Source organism: Gymnodraco acuticeps, unplaced genomic scaffold, assembly GCF_902827175.1.
Source record: "Gymnodraco acuticeps unplaced genomic scaffold, fGymAcu1.1, whole genome shotgun sequence".
Taxonomy (NCBI): domain Eukaryota; kingdom Metazoa; phylum Chordata; class Actinopteri; order Perciformes; family Bathydraconidae; genus Gymnodraco; species Gymnodraco acuticeps.
In genome coordinates, this window is record NW_022992111.1 from 529,460 (window position 1) to 554,355 (window position 24,896).

Below are 24,896 nucleotides of genomic sequence, written 5' to 3' on the forward strand. Positions count from 1 at the left end.
AGACTCCAGGTATGCTTTCGGGGTATGCCACGATTTTGGAGTCCTGTGGAAAATGCGCGGTTTCTTAACATCGGCTGGTAAGCCTATTCAACATCATGCGTTAGTGGCTCAACTGTTAGACGCTATCTTGCTCCCTGCACAGCTAGCAGTAGTTAAATGTGCTGCTCACACAAATTCTGATGATCCTATTGCGCGCGGAAATGCGTTAGCCGACACAGCGGCTAAACAAGCGGCCATTTCCTCTTCCTCCATGGTGCTCCAATGTCCCTCCACACAACCTGCAGAACCCATTTGTTTGCCTTCCTTTAATGATGTCGCGGACATGCAAGCCCGCGCTGATGCTAGGGAGAAAGACTTATGGCTGCGCAGAAGTTGTACACTTGACGCAGAGTCCCGCTTGTGGCTCCACCCAGATGGCAGAATGGTCTGCCCCCGCTCGTTCCTCCATGTTTTGGCACATGTTGCTCATGGCTCTACACATGTAGGAAAAGGAGGGATGAATGGGATTATACAATCACAATGGTTTGCCCCAGGCATCACACTAGCGACACAGGCCCTAGTAGATAGATGCATGACATGCCAGCAGACAAGAAAGAAAAGTGGCCCAGTCCAACACGAACACTTGGTACCCCCGTCGGGGCCCTTTGTAAATATGCAAATCGACTTCTCACACATGCCACCATGCCAAGGTTGCAAGTATCTCTTGGTAATAGTGTGCCAGTTCTCCAAATGGGTAGAGGCCTACCCAACCAGAAAAGAAGACGCTAGAACAGTTGTAAAGTGTCTTCTCAAAGATGTTCTCCCTAGATTTGGTGTTCCAGCAGGGATTAACAGTGACAGAGGTCCAGCATTCGTCTCTAAGATAACCCAGAGTCTAGCTACAGTGTTAGGGTTCAGATGGCAGTTGCACGTTCCCTATCACCCACAGAGCTCAGGCCAGGTTGAGAGAATGAACTTGACCATAAAGGAGAAACTCACCAAGACAATGTTGACCACAGGATTGAAATGGGTAGATGCACTACCACTAGTCCTGTGTTCCATCAGAAACACACCGAATGCTACGACAGGGCTTAGCCCCCACGAAGTATTGATGGGAAGGGTAATGTCCACAGGGTCCAGTCCCCCAGTGACACCCCATAAGCTTACTCTGTTATGGACAGATGATTACATGACTAACTATGTAAAATATTTGACCGACATGTTGAGAAAGTTTCACAGACAGGTGGCTGACAGGCTCCCTCAACCTGGAGAGGAGCCAACCCACCCTTTTGAGATTGGTGATAATGTGCTAATCAAGTCTCTTGAAAAAGATGCTCTGTCTCCCAGGTGGAAAGGTCCTTTCCAGGTGTTAATAGTGACCAGAACAGCCCTAAAGGTTCAAGGCAGGACAGAGTGGATCCACGCTTCTCGATGCCGCCTGTCTCCTCCGCCGATCAGAGGGGAGGGTCAGGGTGCTGGCGTGTGATGAATGTCCTCATACTCCTTGGTCTGGGTCTACTATACCTGGCCAAGGAAACCCCGCCAGATGAGGCGGAACCAATCCCGATGACAGGTGGCGAGGGCTCTCGCCCCTCAGAAGGTGAATATAAGGTGCTCTTATCCAAGGGCGCAGGCAGTTTGGCTATCCAGGGCCCAGACCCTGAAGGCCAAACCACATCAACGGGCACACCATTGCCTAGCAACAAAATCAGGTTGTTTCCCACCATCACACAAACATTTAGAAAAAGAGGGAGAAAAAAGAGGAAAGTGGGCCCCGAGATAAGGCTACTCCCTCTCCCTGCTCTTGACATTCCTAAAACAGGATTACAGAATATTTCCTTTGAATGTCCGACTACACACTGTAACTCACACGACTGTGTTGTTGTGTTTCCTGTGTTTTCAAGCAAAGGCTTATGGGCGTGGAACGTCTATCCAGAGACGGGGTACCAGCGGTTCCAGGTCTCGCAGCGGATGGTAAGAATAACACTCAACACCATTGCAAATGTACCCCCAGAAATGTGGTGTTTCACTAAAGAACAGTTAAAGAATGATCCTATGTGTACCACATGGACACCCAATTACAGAGATCCCAGTACAGGGGTCACTAGATGCTCAAATATGGAACCAGGTCCAGCTGTAATTAAGTCACCAGGAAGTGATGTAGATTCTTTAAAGAGTGCCCATATCACTCCACCTAAACAAACTAAAACCCATTCTAATTCTGCAATAAATGTAATGATAGATTATGCACATGAACGCAATGTTAGCAACTGTTGGCTGTGCCAAAATATGCCAGAGTCCATGCACTCTCCCATGTTCAGCCCAATTCCTTTCACAAAACCTGACTACAGTTTAGTTAGCTGGAATGATATAGCATCCCGAATTAGCGATGAGACCGATGATTGTTACATCCCTTCTTACCCCATAGACTCCAAGCAACCTTTAAGGTACAAGGGCTTAATCTCGCTCATTGTTGACACAATAAATAAGGATTACCTACCAGACGGTTTCAAGCGAGTAATGCTCCTAAAAATTATATATGTGAAGAAGTACTTAAACCTAGTTTTTGAATACAGATTCCAATTAGCTCTAGTCCAGACTAATTGTTCAATTAACTATACGGGACCAACATGTTCACCTCAACCACACACACCATCTTTGTTGGTTGAAGCCTTAGTAACAGTGGTACCCTGGTTTGGGTCCCGAACAGTGGACTCAATTAAAGTTAAAATACATGACTGCTCGCTGCCATTACCCCTAGGTAAGTCCCCTACACGTGACTGTTCAGTTTATATTCCCCCAGTTGTGGTGCATGAGTGGAAGAATGTGTCTATCTGCTTTCAGAACGGAGGAGGGTTTCTACCCTCTCACGATGTGGGCCACAGCGACTGTAACACCGTAATAAAGGTCAAACTAACCAGAACTCCCCTCCCAGAGAGAGTTTACTTGGTCTGTGGAGACAGAGCCTACAGTTGCATGCCTTATGATACTTTTGATGGCACCTGTTATCTAGCCTATCTAATCCCTTTGATCCGTAAAGTAGAGACTGATGAGATTGCAGCAATACTCCCCTCCCTACACAGAAATCGTAGGACCATCACAACAGGTCAGCAGCTGGCTAGCGCTGTCCTGCCCTGGTACGGCATTTATGTTTCCCAGCAGGAAATCATAGCTCTCTCCAAAATAGTGGAAAACCACCTCAATGTATCCAACAGAGCCATGTTGGCTGAACACAAAGAACTGCAGGAAGTTAGAACAGTGGCATTACAGAATCGCATGGCACTGGATCTTCTGCTAGCAGCACAGGGGGGCACGTGCAAGGTGATTGGCTCTGAGTGTTGTTCTTTCATCTCTGATGCTACACCTGAGGTCATGGATATAGCTCATGATACTGCTAGGGGAATAAAAAAATTGCACGAAACTCATGGGTTTGCATTTGGGGATTTATCTGGAATATTTGGGTCATGGGGAGCGGGATTGGGTAAACTTGCCATTACCATTTCACTGTTTATCTTAGCTGTACTAATCCTGATAATGTGCCTAGTCACTGTTGTTAAACTAGTCATGCAAAAGGTTGTCAAAACCGCCCTCCAGGCCCCACAGACACTGGTGGGGTACGACACCATTGATGACACCGTGATGATGTACGACGTCGAGCTTCCCGACCCGTGGGTCTCTACCGTGGCACCCGAACCATGGGTTCCCCCTTACAATGAATGGCCAATGAATTAAAACTGATTAAAGTTGATTTTTTTCCTTTTCAGGTTGTTACACTACACAATACCTGTCTGACTTTTCCTTTTCAGATTTTGAATGTATTGATATTACTAAAATTAAGTGCCTGACTCTTAAGATAATCCTAACATTGAGGACACTGCAATTTTGCAGATCACAGATTGATCAAATCACCAGTGTGAATTCTATACTCTAACTGTGAACTTTTAGCAGGGTCTCTTACGATCCTGAGTTTTATTATGCTTTTGACTAGTGATTGCCTTGAAGTAAATCTTTAAAGCGGCAAGCTGGTTTTGATTTCATAGTTTGATGAATGAAATTAACTAATGGTAAATGATAAAAAAAATATTAGTTTAAAACAAATATTTAGCCATCGTGCACCTGTGTTTTATGTGTGTTCATTATTATGCTTTTGACAAAAGATGATCAAACACTGATGAGAGATGATTTTTCCTATTATGATTGGCTGTATCAATCATTGTGATTGAATGTTTCAATCTTATTCCACTTTGTGATATAATTGATGTAAGGTGAGACCACACTCGAACCTGGAGACGCCTATTGAGTTAATTATTGACCAAATTATTATTAGACTAATGTTTTTAGGTTATCATAAATGATAAAAAGAGAGGACTGTTATGGAAATAATTATCATAAGACGCCAATTAGTAACATACAGGACAAACCTCGATGTCTGTTTACCTTCTTTAAGGACACAGGCGGCTTAGCCAACAATGTTATTGTTCCCATTCTGTGACCGGTCAATACTGGGTCACAGATGGTCTGTGTTGTGGGTACACTGGGACACTTCCTTCTCTGTATTTGTGGACTCCAAGGTGAAATCTTCGAGGTCATAAGTGTCCGAGGCAGGTAGCTCTGTGTTCCCACACTGTTTAGGCTATCTCCTCAAATATGTTGTTTACTCTCTGCGAAACCAGTTAGATGGGCTGGCAAGAGAGAGGCTCTCCAGAATTGACGTGGCAACTCTACCGTGGAGTCAGAACCTCTGACTCTTGGATTTGTGATGTGAATACTCTGGTACCAACTCCAAATAAATCACAGTGGTTTGACATCAAAGCTCCGACTCTTCCCGTGTCTCCTTCCTGAGTCGGTGACTCCACTGCATGCTACACAGAAGTTTCCTCTACACTATCTACATACATCTTATAAGAGTATAATAAATATGTATAATATCGGTTAAAATAAGTGCTTCAACATAGTTAACATTGCAGGAAAGTTGATTGTCAAGTTCCAAAACAAACCATGCAATATATTAGACGTTAAGTACTTTGTCAGGCTTATGTATCTGTAGATACCCCCAAAGCTTTTTTCTTATTTAAAAGAAGACCTTAGCCTAAAGTATTATTTAATGTTTAAATAAAGCCTTATTAGTTTGTCTGTTTTGCACATCCTCCTATCAGGCACTAAACTGTTTTATTGTAGATATCACTTACAGTATCTTCTTGATATTTTCTATTCTATATTTATATCATTGACCTTCTACTTTCCCACTATTTTGTATGTACTCTTAATATTTAAATGTTTTCATCAAATATAACACATTCAAAAGTGCTTTACAAAAATGAAAGACATTAAGAAAAAGGCATTTTAAACAGTCATTAAAAAGCAACATAATCTACCTGCATTGCAATTACTCCAAACGTGTAATAACGTGCTTTAACCAGTAGGAGGTGCGGGTTAAAAAGCTGTCAAGTTTACAGTGTTAACAAAATAAAATATACTGCTGTTTCTGGTTTAGTTTACGACAGATATATTTTGTTATTGTTTTGATATTTGTAACACAAAAGCGATGGAAAACCCCACTGCAACACAGAAAATATGGTCTTAACATGACCCAGCGGTCTAGTAAAAAACAATAATATCAAAACAGATTATTACTACTAACTTTATTGTGAAATTAAAACAGAACGGTAAAAGAATAGTTTCCGATCTCTGTAGATAAATAAAGAACTACGATAGATGTGTAATATTTAATGCAGCCAAACCATTTATTACAATGCATTCATGTGATGACTTTCAAAGAGTAAAGCAAGCACTGCTGAATAAAGTATGATTTTATCTTTTACGAAACGTGTTTTTTCATATGGAATGCAGTTGGAGGTCAACCAATCACAGAGCTTGAGGACTGATCACGGGGTTTGTCAAGCTAAGCACATGGTGAAGTCCCAAACGATAGCTGAGGATTCTGGGTAGTGTAGTGTCTTCTGCCATCCAAAAACTCCGAAAAAATATTCGTTTCTCCGAATCGAAGGGCAAAAATACAAAAGCATTGTACACAATTTAAACCAATCAATGTTGTGTAATTAACAAGGATAATCTGGTGTTTTTGAGTTGATGAGTAGTTCAGATATCACTGTAAAATCAATCGACAGTAAGGAGAATACTTACTTCCGGGTGTAAAATTCTCCGTTATCCAATGGGAATGGACGCTCGTAATACAATAAAGGGGACATGATCATTATCTTTTAAATAACGTTAACTAAAGGGAACAATCTATTTGACACAGCTGAAGCTCTGGCCTTCCTTAAAAACTAACTAATTTAATAAAAATCACAGTTGTATTACACACAATGCACTGTTTTTTGAGAACAAAAATTCGTAACTAATGTAATTTTTACATTCTGACGAAAAATAAAAATTATTATGAATACAAATAAAATAAAAGAAGCCTCCCGTGAGTTACTACAAGCTATAAAGTAGATTTTAAAAATGTTTTATCGAATAAAAGCTCACTGCGGGACATTGTAGAAATGCGTGTGTGCACCACGACAAAAGAGCCTCATTCACTTTACATTGGGGTTTTTCGCGTGGTGCCGACACGTAAATGGAGCAGAATGCGTGACTCTACCACGCAATGCGGTGTTAAGGAGTCGTGGTGGAGTCACGCATTCTGGTGAGATCAGGTTGGCACAACACACTACACAAACGTGGAATTAATTTAGCCAAAGTTAGTACTTACTTATCATTGTTCCCTTCACGAGAGACAAGGGGGTGCCTCTGCTTTAAATGCTCCAACATAGCTAGTGTGGTATGCCAACTCCATTTGGCAAAGACTGCAAATAACAAAGCCTTTGCGTTTTGGACTAAATTTAAAGTATTCCCATGCTTTTGAAGACCTAGGGCGAGATGTTTTTGTTTGGGGGCTTTTTGCAGGGCTTCGTGCGCAATCCTGTGAGGAGGAGGTGGTAGCCATTTCAGTCTCCATTGTGTTTGAAGTGCGATTGCGAACTGCTTGTTGCTTTGGGTGACCCACGTGTGTGTGGCGATGCGTCGACGAGGAAATCTGTCGTCGACGAGATTTTGAAGTCGACGCGTCGACATCGTCGACGTGTCGCTACAGCACTACTTTACAGCCCGCCTGTCAGCAGAGAGAGTGAGGGGCTGTCAGGGCTTGCCTCGCTCATTTCCAGCCAAGCAAATATTTTCTCTTCAGATCATGGTTACTGGGGCTCATGGCGTCAGCCATCCTGGTGGTAAGATTGGGACGCTTACACATGAGGGAGTTTCAGCGCTGGGTAGCTGCCCTCAGACTGGACCCCGTGCGTCATGGCGCACGGAGAGTGATGGTCACTATGAAATACATAATGGCACTGCGCCACTGGCTGCACCCGACTTTTGGTCGACCTGTGAGGGGTCTCTGGAGCAGAGACCTCCAACGGTCACACATAAATTATCTGGAGCTTTTAGCGGCGTTCCTCACTCTGAAACGCTTTCTGCCTTTTCTCAGAGGACATCATGTCCTCGTGAGGACAGACAACACGACCACAATATCGTATATAAACCGCCAAGGGGGTTTGCGTTCTCTCCAGTTACACATGCTGGCACGCAAACTGATCTTATGGAGCTGCGGACGTCTCCTCTCTCTGAGAGCGACGCACGTACCAGGAGTGATGAACCTCGGGGCAGATCAGCTGTCCAGAGGTGCACCACTATATGCAGACTGGACTCTACATCCAAGGATTGTGAGTCAGCTGTGGGTGTGTTACGGCCGGGCCGTGGTGGATATGTTCGCATCAAAAGAAAATGCTCAATGTCAGCTGTTCTTTTCAATGGGCGATTTAAACGCACCGTTAGGCGTGGACGCGCTCGCGCACGTTTGGCTTCCGGTCCTTCTGTACGCGTTCCCACCCCTGGCTCTGATACCCCCAACTCTGGCCAGAGTGAGAGAACAACGCCACACACTGATCCTAATAGCTCCACACTGGCCTGCAATGTACTGGCTGGCGGAGATATATCAGCTGCTGTGCGGGCAGCCGTGGCAGCTCCCGCTACGCAGGGACATACTGTCTCAGGCGGGGGGGACGATTTTTCACCCACACCCAGAGTGCTTGGCACTATTACATTACATTTCATTTAGCTGACGCTTTTATCCAAAGCGACTTACAATTACCAATCACAGGGACATTCTCCCTGGAGTAACTAAGGACTAAGTGCCTTACTCAAGGGCACACTAGTGGTGGTGTTCCTGGCGGGATTTGAACTCACAACCTTCCGATCTTCAGCCCACCACTATCCTAATAGTATGGGCCTGGCCCGTGAGTGGTATAACCTGAATACAGTGGGGCTCCCTCAGAAGGTGATAAACACTATTCAGAGTGCAAGAGCTTCCTCCACCAGGTCCCTCTATGACTGTAAGTGGAGGGTGTTTGAGGAGTGGTGCCTTAAAAAAGAACACATCTCTTTTCAATGTCCTGTCGGGGTGATTCTATCATTTCTACAGGACCTGATTGATAAACACAGAGCTTTCTCTACGATCAAAGTGTACCTGGCTGCTATTGCTGCATGCCATGTGGGCTTTGAGGGAAAGACGGCTAGCCAACATCCCTTGGTCTGCCTTTTTATGAAAGGGGCTCGCAGGCTCCTCCCTGTTTCCAGGTCACTGGTGCCCTTATGGGACTTGGCAGTGGTTTTAGATGGGCTCACTCGACCTCCATTTGAACCCCTGGAAGAAGCTGACATGAAACACCTGTCACTGAAGACAGTGTTGTTACTGGCTCTGGCATCTGCCAAGCGAGTCAGTGACATTCATGCGCTCTCTGTACATCCTTCATTCACTCAGTTTGCCCCGGGGCAAACGAGAGTGTTGCTGAAGCCCAACCCTGCCTTTGTACCTAAGGTGGTTGGCTCATGTACCCCCATTGACATTGAGGCATTTCCTCCGCCACTGTGTTCCTCTGAGGAACAGCGGCCGAATTTGCTGTGCCCAGTCCGTGCTTTACGCACCTATATGGACAGGTCAAAAGAGTTTCGATGCAATGACCAACTCTTTGTATCCTGGGCTAACCCTCATAAGGACAAGCCTGTTACCAGGCAACGGCTCTCCCACTGGATTGTGGAAGCGATTGCTCTGGCTTATACAAGTCAGGGTTTGCAGGCACCAACGGGCCTGCGTGCTCATTCTACTCGTGGACTGGCTACATCCTGGGCTTTGTTCAAGGGTGTTTCCATCCAAGACATTTGTGCAGCAGCGAGCTGGTCCTCACCGCTCACTTTTGTCCGCTTTTACAAGCTAGATGTCTCTGCTCCAAGTGTGGCCCGTGCAGTGCTGGGCCCCGTGTTGAGACAGGGTTCTACCTGTTAAGTTCTGGTTGTTTTGGTGATTTTCGAGATAAGCATGTCGAGCAATACGGGAGTTTCAATATCCCTTAGTGAGACGTCGAACGGAGTGTTATGAATGAGAACTATAGGTTACTTACGTAACCCCAGTTCTCAGAGTAACATGAAGTGAGATGTCTCACCAGACGGCCCTTCTTGCTAAGGCGAAGCGAGAAGAGGTGCTTATTTTGAATGACGCTGCGACGTAGCGCAAGCTACTTAAAGGGTGGGTGGATTCCCTGACGTAGACGTCAAGATCACCAGCCAATCATGATTGGCGTAATGAGATTGATGCTTCTGTTTGCATACGCGTTGAGGCGCATCCCATAGTGAGACATCTCACTTCATGTTACTCTGAGAACTGGGGTTACGTAAGTAACCTATAGTTTGTTTTCAACTAACAAGTCCTTAAACAACCCATACCGTGTTCATGTTAGTGTTTACCGCCTGTCTGTCTTTTTCTGTTGACATATCTGACGTCCAAAGCTCTGTCTTTCGTTCTCTTGATTGATCCTTCTCGGCAACGGTCATTATTTTGCTTAGCAAAAGGATAAAGGTGATGTGGTTGGAGGGATGAGTGGAGGTGGAGCAGAGTTTTCAGCATGTTGAAGTTTTATCAGAATGTAGGCAGGTGAACCATAACGAATGCTGTTGCAGTAATCAAGTTTGAAATGTAATGGATGAATGGATCAAAGTTCCAGCACCGGTGAAGGAAAAAAAGAAGGGATACAGGCGATGTTCTTTAAAAATAGGTCGTTTTCATTATCTGGTTTACGTGAACAAGGAAAATGAGGTTGGGGGCCAAGATGATGCCAAGATGCCAATGCACCAATCTCAGCTATGGAGCCCTGTCGCTCCTTGGAGGTCAAATGATATTAATCCTAATTTTCACAGATTTTTCACATTTTCAACAACAATACACGGTCAAAGATAAAATAAACATATTGTTGTGGTTGACAAACAGCAGTAGGCCGTCGTGAAAGACATAGCCATCCCAAGCAGCGGCAACATCAGGGAGAAGGAACATGAGTAGCTAGGGATAGAAAGGTTGAAAGAATATATATATAATAAATATATATAATAAATATAAAACATTTTAGAATATATACCTTATACATATATATTTTGTGTGTGTGGCTTACATCCTTGTATGTAAATGTGTTTGCACGAGTTTACTTCCTTATTCCCCATTCTTCTGGCTGTGGGTGGCCAAATTGATTTAATCAAATCATCAAACATTTTTTCAATCTGGCAAAAGGTCAGATGATGGTAAATGGTAAATTAACTGCATTTTGTTATGGAAATCTAAAAACCCCAATACTGTAGAGTACAAGTCAGAGTGATCAAAACAAATACATGGTGAATCAGACAGAGTTGTCTTTCTGGTGATGTTTATTTGAAGCTTCAAACAAACATTAGATACAATAAAATATAGACACAGGTCTCACAGAGTATAAAATAGTCTGCGCGAGTGTGCGCAGTTCAATATGGTAGCAAGGCTTATATACAAGAAATGGTGGGAAGGTAAGAAATCTGTCTTCACATGGTCACATTGTTATTAGACACATGTCCTTGAGCTGTAGATCTCAGGAAAGGCAAGTTCTCGTGTGACTATGTGTGAGTCCATTCATAATAGCAGCTGTGGCCTTGAAGTAGAGTAGATAGAGGCAAACAGCACATCTAACCAAATGAGAAGCATTTTGTTACTTTGAACATATAAGGATATAGTAAATATTTCCACTACATTCTCCCCTTTTGATCATACTTGATCAATAAAAAAAACAAATGACAGGATAGACTGATATAACCAGGGGTGCACATAACTCATTTGCCCTGGTTCTCAAAGGAGCACCTTGAGATGTTGCTTGGTGCTCATTAGTGCTGTAGCGACGCGTCGACTTCAAAATATCGTCGACGACATATTTCCGCGTCGACGCGTCGCTACACACACGTGGGTCACCCAAAGCAACAAGCAGTTCGCAATCGCACTTCAAACACAATGGAGACTGAAACGGCTACCACCTCCTCCTCACAGGATTGCGCACGAAGCCCCCAAACGAAAACATCTCGCCCTAGGTCTTCAAAAGCATGGGAATATTTTAAAGTTAGTCCAAAACGCAAATATATTTATATATTTATATCTCACTGAGACTGCTGCATAGCCTAGCAGAAGCAGCAGCTAGCTGTGGTGGCTACCATTAGCAGCTAGCATTTGCTCTCCGATTTTTTACATAAAATGGAATTATGGATTATAAATTCAATCATTTTGTTATACATAGACGTTAAAAACCTATGGATTAACCGATTCAGCCGCGTTTTTTCTCATTTTAATGCCATTGAACACGTCTTTTGATCAGATTGACAGCTACGGTGGTGAGACGATCTCCCTAGAAGCTCTGTGAAGGTACGTGTTGTGATGACTGTATTTGCTTCCCCTGTCGCGAGTCCGGATCACTCAGTGATGATACTATATACCTACACAGGGGCGGATCTACCGGGGTGGTATGGGGTGGCAACTGCCACCCTAAACAATAGCCTTGCCACCCCAGCTGCCACCCCAGTTGGCATCTTTGTTTTGAAAGAAAAGTTGTGGCTCATCGGACAAAGTCTCTAATGTCCGAGTGCAAGTGAATGCAGCACAAGATGCACGTCATGTAACCCCTCCCCGGTCCTGGCGCAAGAGTGGAAATATGATTGGTGGTGAATTCACTTGAACGGGGGGACGGCGCAAAACGAGAAGCATTCGGACCCAAGCACTGAAGGAATGAGGTAGTTGCGGTCTACAATGACAGAGAAGAGACTGTCAGTTTGGCTGTACTCAGCATTGAATCAAAACGCACTACGGCTGTTGATCTTAATAAGTTTGTGAGGCGTTTTGCTGAACAAAATAGTAATCGCCGCATTCAGCTGTGATAGACATGTCAACTTGATGCTCTGCTCAGGGATGACTCGATGAGAATAACAAACTGTTAAGATGATGACCTTGTATGCGTGTATATATTTTTTTCTTTGAGGGGGTCTGCCCCCAAAAAACAGTTTTAAGTCCTGAGAAAGTAAAATAAGACGGTGTGTAAAACTACACTGCCCAGCCAACAGAAAGTAACCACTTTGATTTAACTAAGGACCTTCCACTGGATAATAACTGCAGCGATGTATATGTTTTAGCTGAATACACGTTTTTTAACCCTAACTGATGCAGTTAGTCACTTCTTTAATGTTTGTTCTTTCGGATGTAAAGTCAAGGTTGTAACTGTATATCAATAATGATATAATTACTTGTTTTCAAATTTGAAGGAGGGCGAGCAAGCATCTTGATGAACATTCATCATTAACTCCTCCAAAAAATATAGTTTATTCAATAATAAATGAATATGTGAATCATAACAGTTCTTCACTATATCTGTAAAGCGTCTTTGAGCACCTGTAAAAACACTAACAAATTAAATCTATTATTATTATTATTATTTATTAACAGTGATTGACAGCTGATAGGAATAATATGATTGTTAATAGTATCATATTCATTCAGACAAACATTGATGAGACAGTTAATTAATGTACTTATTGCAGCAGTCTGCATAGATTTGGTACCCCTGCTGGTCTAAGAGTGAGACAAACTCATTCAGTTATTGTTCAGTTAAAATTCATTAAATTACGTCTGCCACCTTATAAGGCTTTACTGATGTGCCACAATAATATCACCTATGTGATTGAGTTAAAATATTAATATTGTGGCTTTCCAAGTTAACATTGATTGTAGGGGTGTAACGGTTCACAAACATTTCGGTTCGGTACGTACCTCGGTTTTTAGGTCACGGTTCGGTTCGGTTCGTTACGTTTTCGGTACAGCAGAAAAAATTATCACAAAACATTAAATATTTTTTTGAAATTATTATTAAACTGTGACTAATGTATTCAAATAAATACAACATATAGTAAAATAAACATTAAGGTGCAGCATTTCGATGAACTGAAATAATCTGTATTTGAACTGTACTAGCACCTAAGCAGCCAGCTTGACATTAGGACTTGCTTGTCATTGTATTTTCATGTTGTTTAAAGAAAGATGAACTTGTCCACATTGCTTGCTGAAATGGCAGATCTGCTGGCACTAACCATGTCTCCTGCTGTGGAGAACACCCTCTCGCTAGGGACAGTGGCAGCAGATACAGCCAGGTAGTGCTTTGCTAACATGGCAACATAAGGATACTTGGTGTTTGTAATAGCTTTGGCTCAGTCTGAACTTTCTGCGAGTGGTGGAGGCTTACATGCTAGTGGGAGTTGGGTTTGCACTTCAGTCTTTTTTCTTTTGGTACCGGTGATATTCACATTCGGGTGATGCCTTTTCAAATGAGTGTGATGTATTGCCAGCCGCGTAACCAATGTTAGTTGAACAATGCCGACAAACAGCTTTGGTTCAGTCCACCTGTCTTTGTCCGTCATCCTTGTACGTAACTGCGAAACCAAAATGTTCCAAAACCGGAGACTTCAATGATGCTGGAGGATTTTCGAGCTCAACTTTATCTGTGTTCGCCATTTCGACAGTTCCTCAAATTACTGACTACATTTGAACGCATCCCTGTGACCAGCTCTCATAGTATGCCTCTCGTCCAATGAAATGACTTGGTCTCTCTATGATATATACCTGAGATTACTTGCAGAAAGTTGTTCATGTTCTCAATTTTTTACATTTAACGCTATATTCGTTCGGTACCGAACCGAAGGGCCCGTACCGAATAATTTCAGTACGGGTACCGTTACACCCCTAATTGATTGATATGATTGCGATTTAAATCAGCATATACTTCTGTCAGGGGATGCCACCCCTCAAAATCTCCTGCCACCCTCTTGCCACCCCATGAATATTTGTCTAGATCCGCCCCTGTACCTACATAATCTGTGGAGTCTCAGCTTTAATCGGATATATTGTATGTGCAGCTACGATAAGTAATAAGGGTACTTTTATCTTGAGTTCTGTGCCAATGTCCGTTAGCATTTTTCGCTCAGGGGTCATTTAGATGCTTCTTATGAGACTTGTGTTTTGTTTTGGTAAACATGGTTTGTATCGTCAATTAGCTGAGATTATTTCCGTTAATCTGGTATAACACATTAATAGGTTCTTAAATATTAAGATCCCCTGAGACACAGTATCGTGAAAAAAATTTTTTTACATTACGTTTTTTTTACATTACGTTTTTTATGAATTGAACAACAGAAAAATAATCGTTAGATTAGTCGACTAATCGATCAAATAATTGCCCGATTAATCGTTTTCAAAATAATCGTTTCCCCCCAGCACTAGTGCTCATCCTTAAAATGAAATAAACCGTAACTTTTGAGGGGGTCTTTATTTGCCAGACACACGCGCTGAACACACATGCAGAGGTGAACACAGAACACACATGCAGAGGTGAACACAAGACAACATTAGCACGACCAGTAATCCTACAAGCTGTCATACCCTCCTGACTGTTCTCCTCACTGTCTTCCTCTCTGTCAGACATGGTAGCTGATGATGTAGGCCTACTACTTTCTCTCTGGTTGAGTCTGCGATTAGCTGTTTGCATCCACAAGTCAACAGCTGGTTTTGGGTCGAAAGTCTCTGTTGTCATCTTAGACAAGTGGATGTAATCAAATAAGTATGTGAACATAACCAATAACCTACCATAGCCAATAACAAATGAATGTAACTTATTTTATTTTTGTTGTTCATATCTTATTTTACCTTAACATTTATTTATTTATGCATTTTTTTTTATCTCTCCAGTTTTAAAGAATATTTTTGGTTACTGTCCTATAGTATGCATTGGAATGATTTCAAACCTGTTTATCCCAATAATTATAAAGGAGTGCCTTGGAAATATGTGTTTACATAAATTGTGATCAAAACGTTTGAGACCCACTGAGATAACTTAGACTAAAGTGAACTATCTAAACACTCAGAGTCCTTTACCTCACTGAGCTGTAGTTATCAGCCTCTCAGTCTGACTGGAGAGGACTCTCCCTCCACATCATTGTAGAAACATATTCTTCTTATATCCGTTAGAGCAGCTAGCACCAGATTCTAATAACAACTGCGCCGGAACCGGTGCACCTTCCCTCTCTCCCTCGCATTTTGGCTGTGAGCTGTGGGTGCCAGATAAGCCAACATCCCCCATTTTCATCACTTACAGCGCCCATTGTACAGGGAAAATGAAACGTGTAACCGGGGTGAAAAGGGTGTTACATTTACTTAATTATGAATGTTGTTAAATCAAGACCGAAAATTAGGATGAGCCCCAACGGTCAAAAATGTTTTTTTCCCTTCCAGAACTGTCAGCGCAGAGCCTCCACAGATCTGGCGCCCTAGGCGAACATCTATAACGCCAGAGCTACGGGCCGGCCCTGAGTTCATATGGAAATGTCTTCTCTCTCTCCTCTCTTCTATCTTTTCTCTTCTCTCTTCTCTCTTCTCTCTTCTCTCTCTTCTCCCTCTCTCAATGTTGGTACGCAAATGCGCCTTTTTTCAAATGACCCGGTGCTCTTTTTTTGGCGGAGGTGCGCATGCGCACCTGCACACCAGTTATGTGCAGCCCTGGATATAACACATCAATGAATACACTCCATCACTGGTTTAAGTAAACACATCACAAATATATCATAGAAAACTGGTTGTTTTTGTGGAGGACAGACTCCAATATAATGTAAGCATAAGAGGAGAGTACACACGATTCACATGATTATATTGATTATATTGTAGTGTCGGAATCAGACTCTTCTGATTCTTGCTCACAAACAGGGGTACGGTGGAATGTACAAGGTATATGATTCTCGTAGCTGTGGCGCAAAGTAGGATTGTCCTGTAATGGAATAGCAGCATACTGAACGAACGCTGAGGATACCATGCTGGAAACGCACTTCTTCAGTATTGGGATAATCAAACAGGTACAACTGATTAATAGGCCGAAAATGATCGCCAGGGTTGTAACTATCCTAGCCAGCCATCCTTGCCACCCCCCGATGTAAGCCAGGACCACCAGTCCCAGCCGCCTGCGTTGGATATGTCATCCGCTTTCATGTCGGCTAACAAGTTGTTAAGATGCAGCACGGTGTCAGTGATGTTCTTGGTGGCGTCGGGAATGTAAGTGCAACAGGAGTCACCGATCACATGACACAGGCCACCCTTTGAGGCGAACAAAAGGTCAAGAACAAATTGGTGCTGCATGAGCATATTCCTAGAGGCTATTATGAATGGGGGCAATACCTGGAAGCCTTGCGTCGTCTCGTAAGTGAGGTTCTCTCGTCGAACATGTAAGGTATCTATGTTATGAGCATTGTTTACTGTACCCCACCATGGGAACAGGCCGCCAAAGAATTTAGCTCCAGCGGACGTCAGATCTCTTTTTACCTTGTGGTGGTCGTGGTGTTGGAACTGGGTAATGATGTGTCGTGTGCATTAAGGACGTGAGGACAGTGACTGCTGGATTCAAATCCACTAGAGTGCATGTACCTATCCAGAGGGGAGCCAGCATTTGATAGAGCTTGTCGCCGCACAACCAAACATAATCTTGTGGCGAGCTAAACCCAGCATCACTGGGCCAGGCCAGTTGGAGGGAAATATGGTTAACATCAGGGAATGCTACGTTAGAAAGGATTCTTCCAGGGACACTGAATATGCAATATGAGATATTGTAAACACCGTAACTGCACTGTGCTATCTTCCCCATCCCTTAGAGTAATGTTACCAATCCCTGTCTTGACCAGCCCCTCTGCCCATGTGGTTCGCCCTGCTCTCCCCATGTACCTCTTAGATACCTCGATTTTGGCTGACATGCTGTGTGCTGACCATGGATACATAAACTATAGGACTAGTCCTAACACAACTATCATGGCAAGTATGCAGAGGAACCATTCTATGATTGTCCAGGCTCTCCAGTAGTATCCACATTGCTCACGGTTGCGTCGTCGTTTTCCCAGGCGAGCCGTCGTCACAAGGTGGGAATGCTCCATGGGGTGTGTGTGTGTATTCCTTCGGTCGATTTTGTGACACGGACAGTCAGACTCCGCACACCGGTAACACAAACGAGGAACCAGAGGCATATTGAACCGCTCAGCTGGCACTCGCTCGTGACACCTTGGGTGTAGTGTGTTTTGGTGTATGTAGTGTGGTGCTGGTGGTGACTAGGACACGTCACTTGTTGTCGTCTTCTTCTTCTGTTGGTGACTAGGACACATCACTTGTTGTCGTCTTCTGTTGGTGACTAGGACACATCACTTGTTGTCGTCTTCCGTTGGTGACTAGGACACGTCACTTGTTGTCGTCTTCCGTTGGTGACTAGGACACATCACTTGTTGTCGTCTTCTGTTGGTGACTAGGACACATCACTTGTTGTCGTCTTCCGTTGGTGACTAGGACACGTCACTTGTTGTCGTCTTCCGTTGGTGACTAGGACACGTCACTTGTTGTCGTCTTCCGTTGGTGACTAGGACACGTCACTTGTTGTCTTCTGCTTCTACCGTTTCTCCTTTCCTGTGACTACGACCTTGCAGTGGCTGGCGTGGACCCACGTAGCTCTCTCTCGGCGACCTTGACCGCTGTCTGGTTGACCAGAAGCAGGTAGGGGCCAACGATTGGATTTCCAATCGTACGAAGTCGCCGGGTTGGAGATGGTTAAGTGGACCAGTGGCAGTCGCTAAAGTGGATGACAGGTTAACATACAACATAGCAACATAGCATCCTCACACAAAGTTGTGGAGGGAAGAGGACATCCTGGAGCCTTGAGTCCAATCTGTGGAGGAGCCCCAAAAAGGATTTCAAATGGCTGAGTTGGCTCCGTGTTCGTTCCCACATCCGCATGTACATCAGCACAATGGACAGAGCTTGTGTCCATGACAGACCTGTGTCTGCACAACATTTTGCTAGTTTGTTTTTGATTGTGCCGTTCTCTCTTTCCACCCCACCCCCACTCTGTGGATGATAAGCACAATGCTTTATGATGTCTATGCCCATATATTCTCCTATCTGCGTAATGGTCTCATTAGCAAAATGTGAACCGTTGTCGCTAGAAATTTTGTCTGGTAGTCCCCATCTAGTAATGATTTCCCTCAGTAGTGCCTTTGCCATAGCATTTGCTGTCTGTGCTTTTACTGGGAAAGCTTCAACCCATTTGGACCACATGTCAACCACCACCAGACAGTGCTTCTTACCCTCAATGAAGTCCAGCATTAGGTGCTCAAAGGGCCTGGTGGGAGGTGGATGTGCTCCGGGTCCTGTAACCTTTACTGGTCTACCAGAATTTTCATAATGCAAATTAGGCATGCTTCATGCTTTTGAGCTGTTACTGTGAACCCCCTTGTGAACCACTCCTGATGTATAGCTTCTAACATCCCCCCTTTTGACACATGGTCTAACCCATGTGTCAACTTAGCAAAATGAGGGAAGAAATGTCTTGGGAGACATGGATTGGAGTTTGGACCAACCCAGATGCTGGAGGTTGGGTCAAAAGCAGCCCCAACAGCCTTCCACTGAGCTTTCTCAACTGGTGTAGCTAGCTGCTGCATGGAAGTCAGTGACGACATTTTGTCAGTGAAGGAGGAGACAGGGATTTTAACAAATGATTGTGCGTGAGGTGCGGGAGGAATCAGAGCAGCTGCCTTTGCTGCTGAGTCAGCAGATAAATTAGCGGACCCAATTTCTTAGGAAAACTGGGTCTGTACTGCTTGCAGAAATTGTCTACACTTCCAAATAGCCACAAAATCGTGTACTACCCCAAAAACATAGCGTGAGTCAGTGTAAATAGTCACGGTTTTGCCTTCTGCAAACGTGCAGGCTTCAGTTAGTGCGATGAGCTCTGCTGCTTGTGCTGAGAGGTGACATGGGATTGGTCCGGAACGGAGTACAGCAGAATCTGAAACAACAGGAAAAACCCCACCCGATTAGTGCCCCCTTGGTCGCGAGAGGCAGACCCATCAACATACAAAATGAGGTCAGCGTTGGTCAGAGGAACATCTTTTAAGTCCGGTCTAGGTGTGCACACCATGAGAAGTTCGTCACCGTCTTCAGGCAAAGGCATACGAGGGTTCTTACACCTTTTCCAAAATCAAATTCAAGCACTTTTCAAGCATCTTACAGCTGTTGTAAATTACATATTATATGCACATACTCAAATGATTATTTCCCTACCTCACATTAACTCAGATGTTCTTTATGCTATAAACAACCAAATGTGTGTTTCGTGATAGCATTTTACACGAGGATGAAAAATTGAAGAAAAGAAAACTAAGTTTAATATTTCAAAATGAGTGATCTGTACATCTCAAAACCCAATTCAAGCGACCTTTCACCTCCACTTAATTAAATGCACTGGTTGCAAGATAAAAAATGTGAGTTAATTGATTTAGATAAACAGTTTAAGTTGCAACATTAATTTATAAGTTGTGTTGACGCAATAATGTTGGTAATTACATCAACTTAATATTGTCTCATTTGAACTCTGATTTCTGCGTTAATTGACTTCAACCTAAATTCAAGTTGAGGTATTGTAATGCAATTGGCTTGATAACTTAATTGTTCTACCCCTTGAGTTAAGGATTTCAAGTCCACTCCCACTTAAGATGCCTGGACAAGTTCCCACAGTTAAGACAAATAGAAATATACAAAGGACATTTTAAGGTGAGTGTCATCTTTTGTCATTCAAATTCAACTTGAAATGCAAACTCTCCCGATTGAAACATCATGTGTTGAAATAAACAACTGCAGTTCAAAAATAAAAAGTGAATTGCCTAATATTTTTGTTGTGGAATCAATTAATTTCTTTCTTTAAAGGCAAACATATGAATAAGCTAAGAGAAAAACCCTATTGAATACAATATTATTTGGAGCAACTTAATTGACAAATGGCTGTCAACTTAAAATCATCTGTCCATGTTCAACATTTGGTAATTAAGTATACACAACTTAAGATTACATTTAAATCCTATGGTAAAACAAGTTGGAAATTTTGGAGTAATCAACTTAAAAACTATAGGTTACTTACGTAACCCCAGTTCTCAGAGTAACATGAAGTGAGATGTCTCACTATGGGATGCGCCTCATCGCGGAGCAAACAGAAGCATCAATCTCATTACGCCAATCCTGATTGGCTGGTGATCTTTGACGTCAGCATCGGGGAAATCACCCCCTATAAGTAGCTTGCGCCACAACGCATGCGCCATTCAAAATAAGCACCTCTTCTCGCTTCACCATAGCAAGGAGGGCCGTCTGGTGAGACATCTCACTTCATGTTACTCTGAGAACTAGGGTTACGTAAGTAACCTATAGTTCTCATTCATAACACTCCGTTCGATGTCTCACTATGGGAAATTGTAGCTCCCGTATTGCCAGACGAGCTTATCTCGAAAATCACCAAACCAACCAGAACTTAACAGGTAGAGCTCTGACTCAACCAGGTGCCCAGCACTGCTTGAGTCACACTGGGAGCAGAACGTCCAGCCTGTTAGGAGGCAGACAAAAGTGAACGGCGAGGACCAGCTCGCCGCTGCACCAATGTCTTTGATGGGAGACATCCTGGACAGAGTCCAGGATGCAGCCCGACCCTGAGTCGAAAGAGCTCGCGGACCCGAGGATGCCTGCGAACTCTGACTCGTATGGGCCCCAAAGCAATTGCTTCCACAGACCAGTGGGAGAGCCGTTGTTTAGTAACAGGTTTGCCCTTATAAGGGTTAGCCCCAGACACAAGGGGTTGGTCATTATGACGAAGCACCCTTGATCTGTCCCTGTACGTGCGTGAAGCACGGGCTGGACTCGGCAAATCCGGCCGCTGTTCCCCGGAGGGATACAGTGGCGGGGAGGATGCCTTAATGTCAAATGTGGTACCCGAACCGACCGCCTTAAGATAAAGGCAGGGTTAGGCTTCAACCACACTCTGTTTGCCCTGGGGCAAAACTGAGTGCATGAAAACCGTACAGATAGTGCATGAGTGCCACTGGCTCGCTTGGCAGCTGCCAGGGTCAGCGTCATGTCACACTGTATTTAGATTGTACCACTCACGGGCCAGGCCCATAGAGCCAAGCGCTCTGGGTGTGGGTGAAAGATCGCCCCCCCCGCTTGGGACAGTATGTCCCTGCGTAGTGGGAGCTGCCATGGCTGCCCGCACAGCAGCTGATATATCTCCGCTAGCCAGTACTGGCCAGTTCGGAGCTATCAGGATAAGTGTGTGGCGTTGCTCTCTCACTCTGGCCAGAGTTGGGGGTATCAGAGCCAGGGGTGGGAACGCGTACAGAAGGCCCGGGGGCCAATTGTGCGCGAGTGCATCCACGCCTAACGGTGCATTTAGACGCGCATCGAAAAGAACAGCTGACACTGAGCGTTGTCTTTCGATGCGAACAGATCCACCGCGGCTCTGCCGTAACGCACCCACAGCTGGCTCACAATCCTTGGATGTAGAGTCCAGTCTGCATAAAGTGGTATACCTCTGGACAGTAGATCTGCCCCGAGGTTCCTCACTCCCGGTACGTGCGTCGCTCTCAGAGAGAGGAGACGTCTACCGCTCCATAGGATAAGTTTGCGCGCCAGTGTGTGTAACTGGAGAGAACGCAAACCCCCTTGGCGGTTAATATACGATATTGTGGTCGTATTGTCTGTCCTCACGAGGACGTGATGTCCCCTGAGGAAAGGCAGAAAGCGTTTTAGGGTGAGAAACACCAGGTAATTTATGTGTGCCCGCTGGAGGTCTCTGCTCCAGAGACCCCTCACCGGGCGACCTTCATAAATACCTCCCCAACCTGTCAGACATGCGTCCGTGGTGACCACTTTCCGTGAAAGGACAGCACCCATAGGCACACCTCGTACTTAGAAAAGTCGGGTGCAGCCAGTGGCGCAGTGCCATTACGCATTTCACAGTAACCATCACTCTTTAGGGCAGCCACCCAGCGCTGAAACTCCCTCATGTGTAAGCGTCCCAGTCGTATGACCAGGATGGCTGACGCCATGAGCAAGGGCGCCGGAAGCGGGGGGGCCATTGGCCCCCCCACTTTACGGCCCTGCCCCACATTTTCGCAGCTGCGGATGCCGCGGAACACTGTACAAATCCCGTTTCAATAATTCCCCTCTACTCTAAAGTCGCATCTAAAAAGACTTTGTAAAAACAGTGTCATTACTAAAGCAAATTAGTTGTTTGCACTATTTAGCTGAAATGTGCATTGCAATAATCCTATTAAGCAGAGATAACTCAGTGTGTTACGTTTCTGCAAGAGAGGGGAGGGGGTTCCACACACACATTGAGCATTAGTGCTGCAGCTGCACTGCACGCAGTCAGAGGTGAAGACCGAGGAGCCCGCTAATTATTGCTGCTGCGTCTGGTGGTCCGACCGAATTTTGAAAATAACTTTACGTGGAATGGTGAGTTTGAAAACATCTATATATATCTGTAGATATCTTTCTGTCAAAAATGTATTCGCTAAAAGACCTGCTCACAACAAGTTAGCTTAGCTCTAAAGCTGCACGTGGTTTAGCTAAAGTTACTTAACGGCTGATCATATGGTAACAAAACCGATTTAAAATGGCTTTTCATAAGGTTGCACATGAGTGATTCGTCACATTTATAACAGTAACTTAGCAAAATGTTCAAAGGAGCATGTCATTAAGGGGATATTAGCAGAGTTTAGCTAACGTTCTGCAGAGGTTAGTTAACGTTTTGCAGTGGACTGCACCCCGTATACAAACATCACCCAGACTGCATTCTTTGTACTGCTTTAAAACCTTTCCTTAGAATATGTTATGAATTGTAAGGTGTCCTTGGGTGCTTTGAAAGGCGCCCCTAAATAGAATGAATTATCATTATTATTTATTATCTGAAACGATGTTATAACTTTTAAAACTTTTTCCAGTCACTTGCCCCATGCATTCAGCAGCAGCAGGCCATTCACTTTGATTTGACCCCGTTATGAAATGTCATCATTTCGACAATAAAGAAATGCTACATAAACGTTATCTTGCACATTCGATCTAACCATCTCCGTTTCTAACTTTCAATATATTTTAAAAGAGATCCCTCTCTCATCTGCGTGCGGGGGCGGGGCCTCACAGACACACTGCATCTCTCTCGCTCACAGACATGCTGCAGCGCTGTGCAGTGTGCACACAGCTCTGCCGGTAATGAATATTACATTTTGTGAGGAAACTTTTCCACCAATAATTCAAATAAGTAATCCAAAATGTATTCACTTCAGGTTTACGAAAGTAACTGTAATCAGATTACTCGTTTTTCAAATGTAACGCCAGCTGAATTCAGTTAGCCTACTTGATTTTTGTATTCTGATTACGTAACGCCGTTACATGTATTCCGTTACAACCCAACCCTGCTTCTAGGCTACTGTCCCGCAGCTCCTGCCTCTCTGTTGGACTCTGTCGCAGCGGGGCTGCTGCTGTGGTGCGGAGCGCACAAACCAGACTCTTCACAACGAAGGATCACTTCTTCTTCAAGACAGGGAAGGTTTTGCAGTACGCAGTCTACTGTCCCACAGCTGCTGCCTCTCTGTTGTACTCCGGTACTGCACACAGTGGTTACTGCGAATGCAGTAACCACGCCGCAGTCACCCCCGTCGTGCGGGCCGGTGTCAGTACCAGATATGTTCGGGCTACCAGATATGTTCGGGTGTATTTCCGTCGCATCCGTCATATCCGTCATATACTCACCTCCCTCGGCTCCCAGCGCTCTGCTGCCACACACCGGCCGTCTGCGGAACTGCAGCCGGAGGAACTCGGGACAGCTTGTTATGTGTGGGGTGCTATGGTGGGGTCCCATTGTGCACATAAATAATGTTTCTAATTATTTACAATTAAAAAATATATATATTCTGCGTTACTTTAGCCAACACTTTTATAAGGCCACTAGATTAGACAATTACGAAATGTGTAGATAGAATACATATATTTCAGGTTGTTATTTTGTCATTATGTTTAATGTTTTATTTACCTTTTAGTATTTGTATATAGTATCTGAACTTTGGAGAGGAGTTGGGAGACACACGACACATCAAATCACATCTACAGATCAAGGCGAAGCAAATGGAAGTACTCCCATACTCCTAGCGTGAAAATGTTTGTGAAAACGTGTGCAAAGTCTCCGAAAATCCTAAAAATAAGCTCATATTTGAATTCCCCATAAAAAAACACATCATTCAGTAAAAACAAGGCCCCACTGATCATCTACTCTCTGAGACGATTCCAGGGATGTCTGGCTTGAGTTTCGACCACCAGGGAAAGTGGACAAAAGTGCCCGAGATCAGCCTCTTAATTTACCCAGGGCCTAGTGCTTGGCTTTGGGCATGAAAATTCAGGAAACTCCCCTGAGTATTTTATTAAATATCTGAACTTTGGAGAGGAGTTGGGGGACACACGACACATCAAATCACATCTACAGATCAAGACGAAGCTAGTGGAAGTACTCCTAGCGTGTGAAAAATGTTTCTGAAAAACGTGTGCAAAGTCTCCGAAAACGGAGCAGTGGCTGTGATGCTAGCTTTGCGGCTAGCGGTTAGTTGTTGTTGTTTGAAGTTGTTGCTATGGAAACAACATGACGGAGAAT

At 44.1% G+C, this 24,896-nt stretch overlaps 1 protein-coding gene across 1 annotated transcript; it reads left to right on the forward strand.

The window, feature by feature from the left end:
* Positions 1–808: 808 nt before the first annotated feature.
* On the forward strand, positions 809–3,711 carry LOC117537743. The gene is made up of 2 exons (XM_034203074.1): positions 809–1,953; positions 2,824–3,711. The coding sequence occupies exons 1-2, from the start codon at positions 1,411–1,413 to the stop codon at positions 3,709–3,711; spliced, it is 1,431 nt and encodes a 476-aa protein (XP_034058965.1). The 5' UTR covers positions 809–1,410.
* Positions 3,712–24,896: the final 21,185 nt, after the last annotated feature.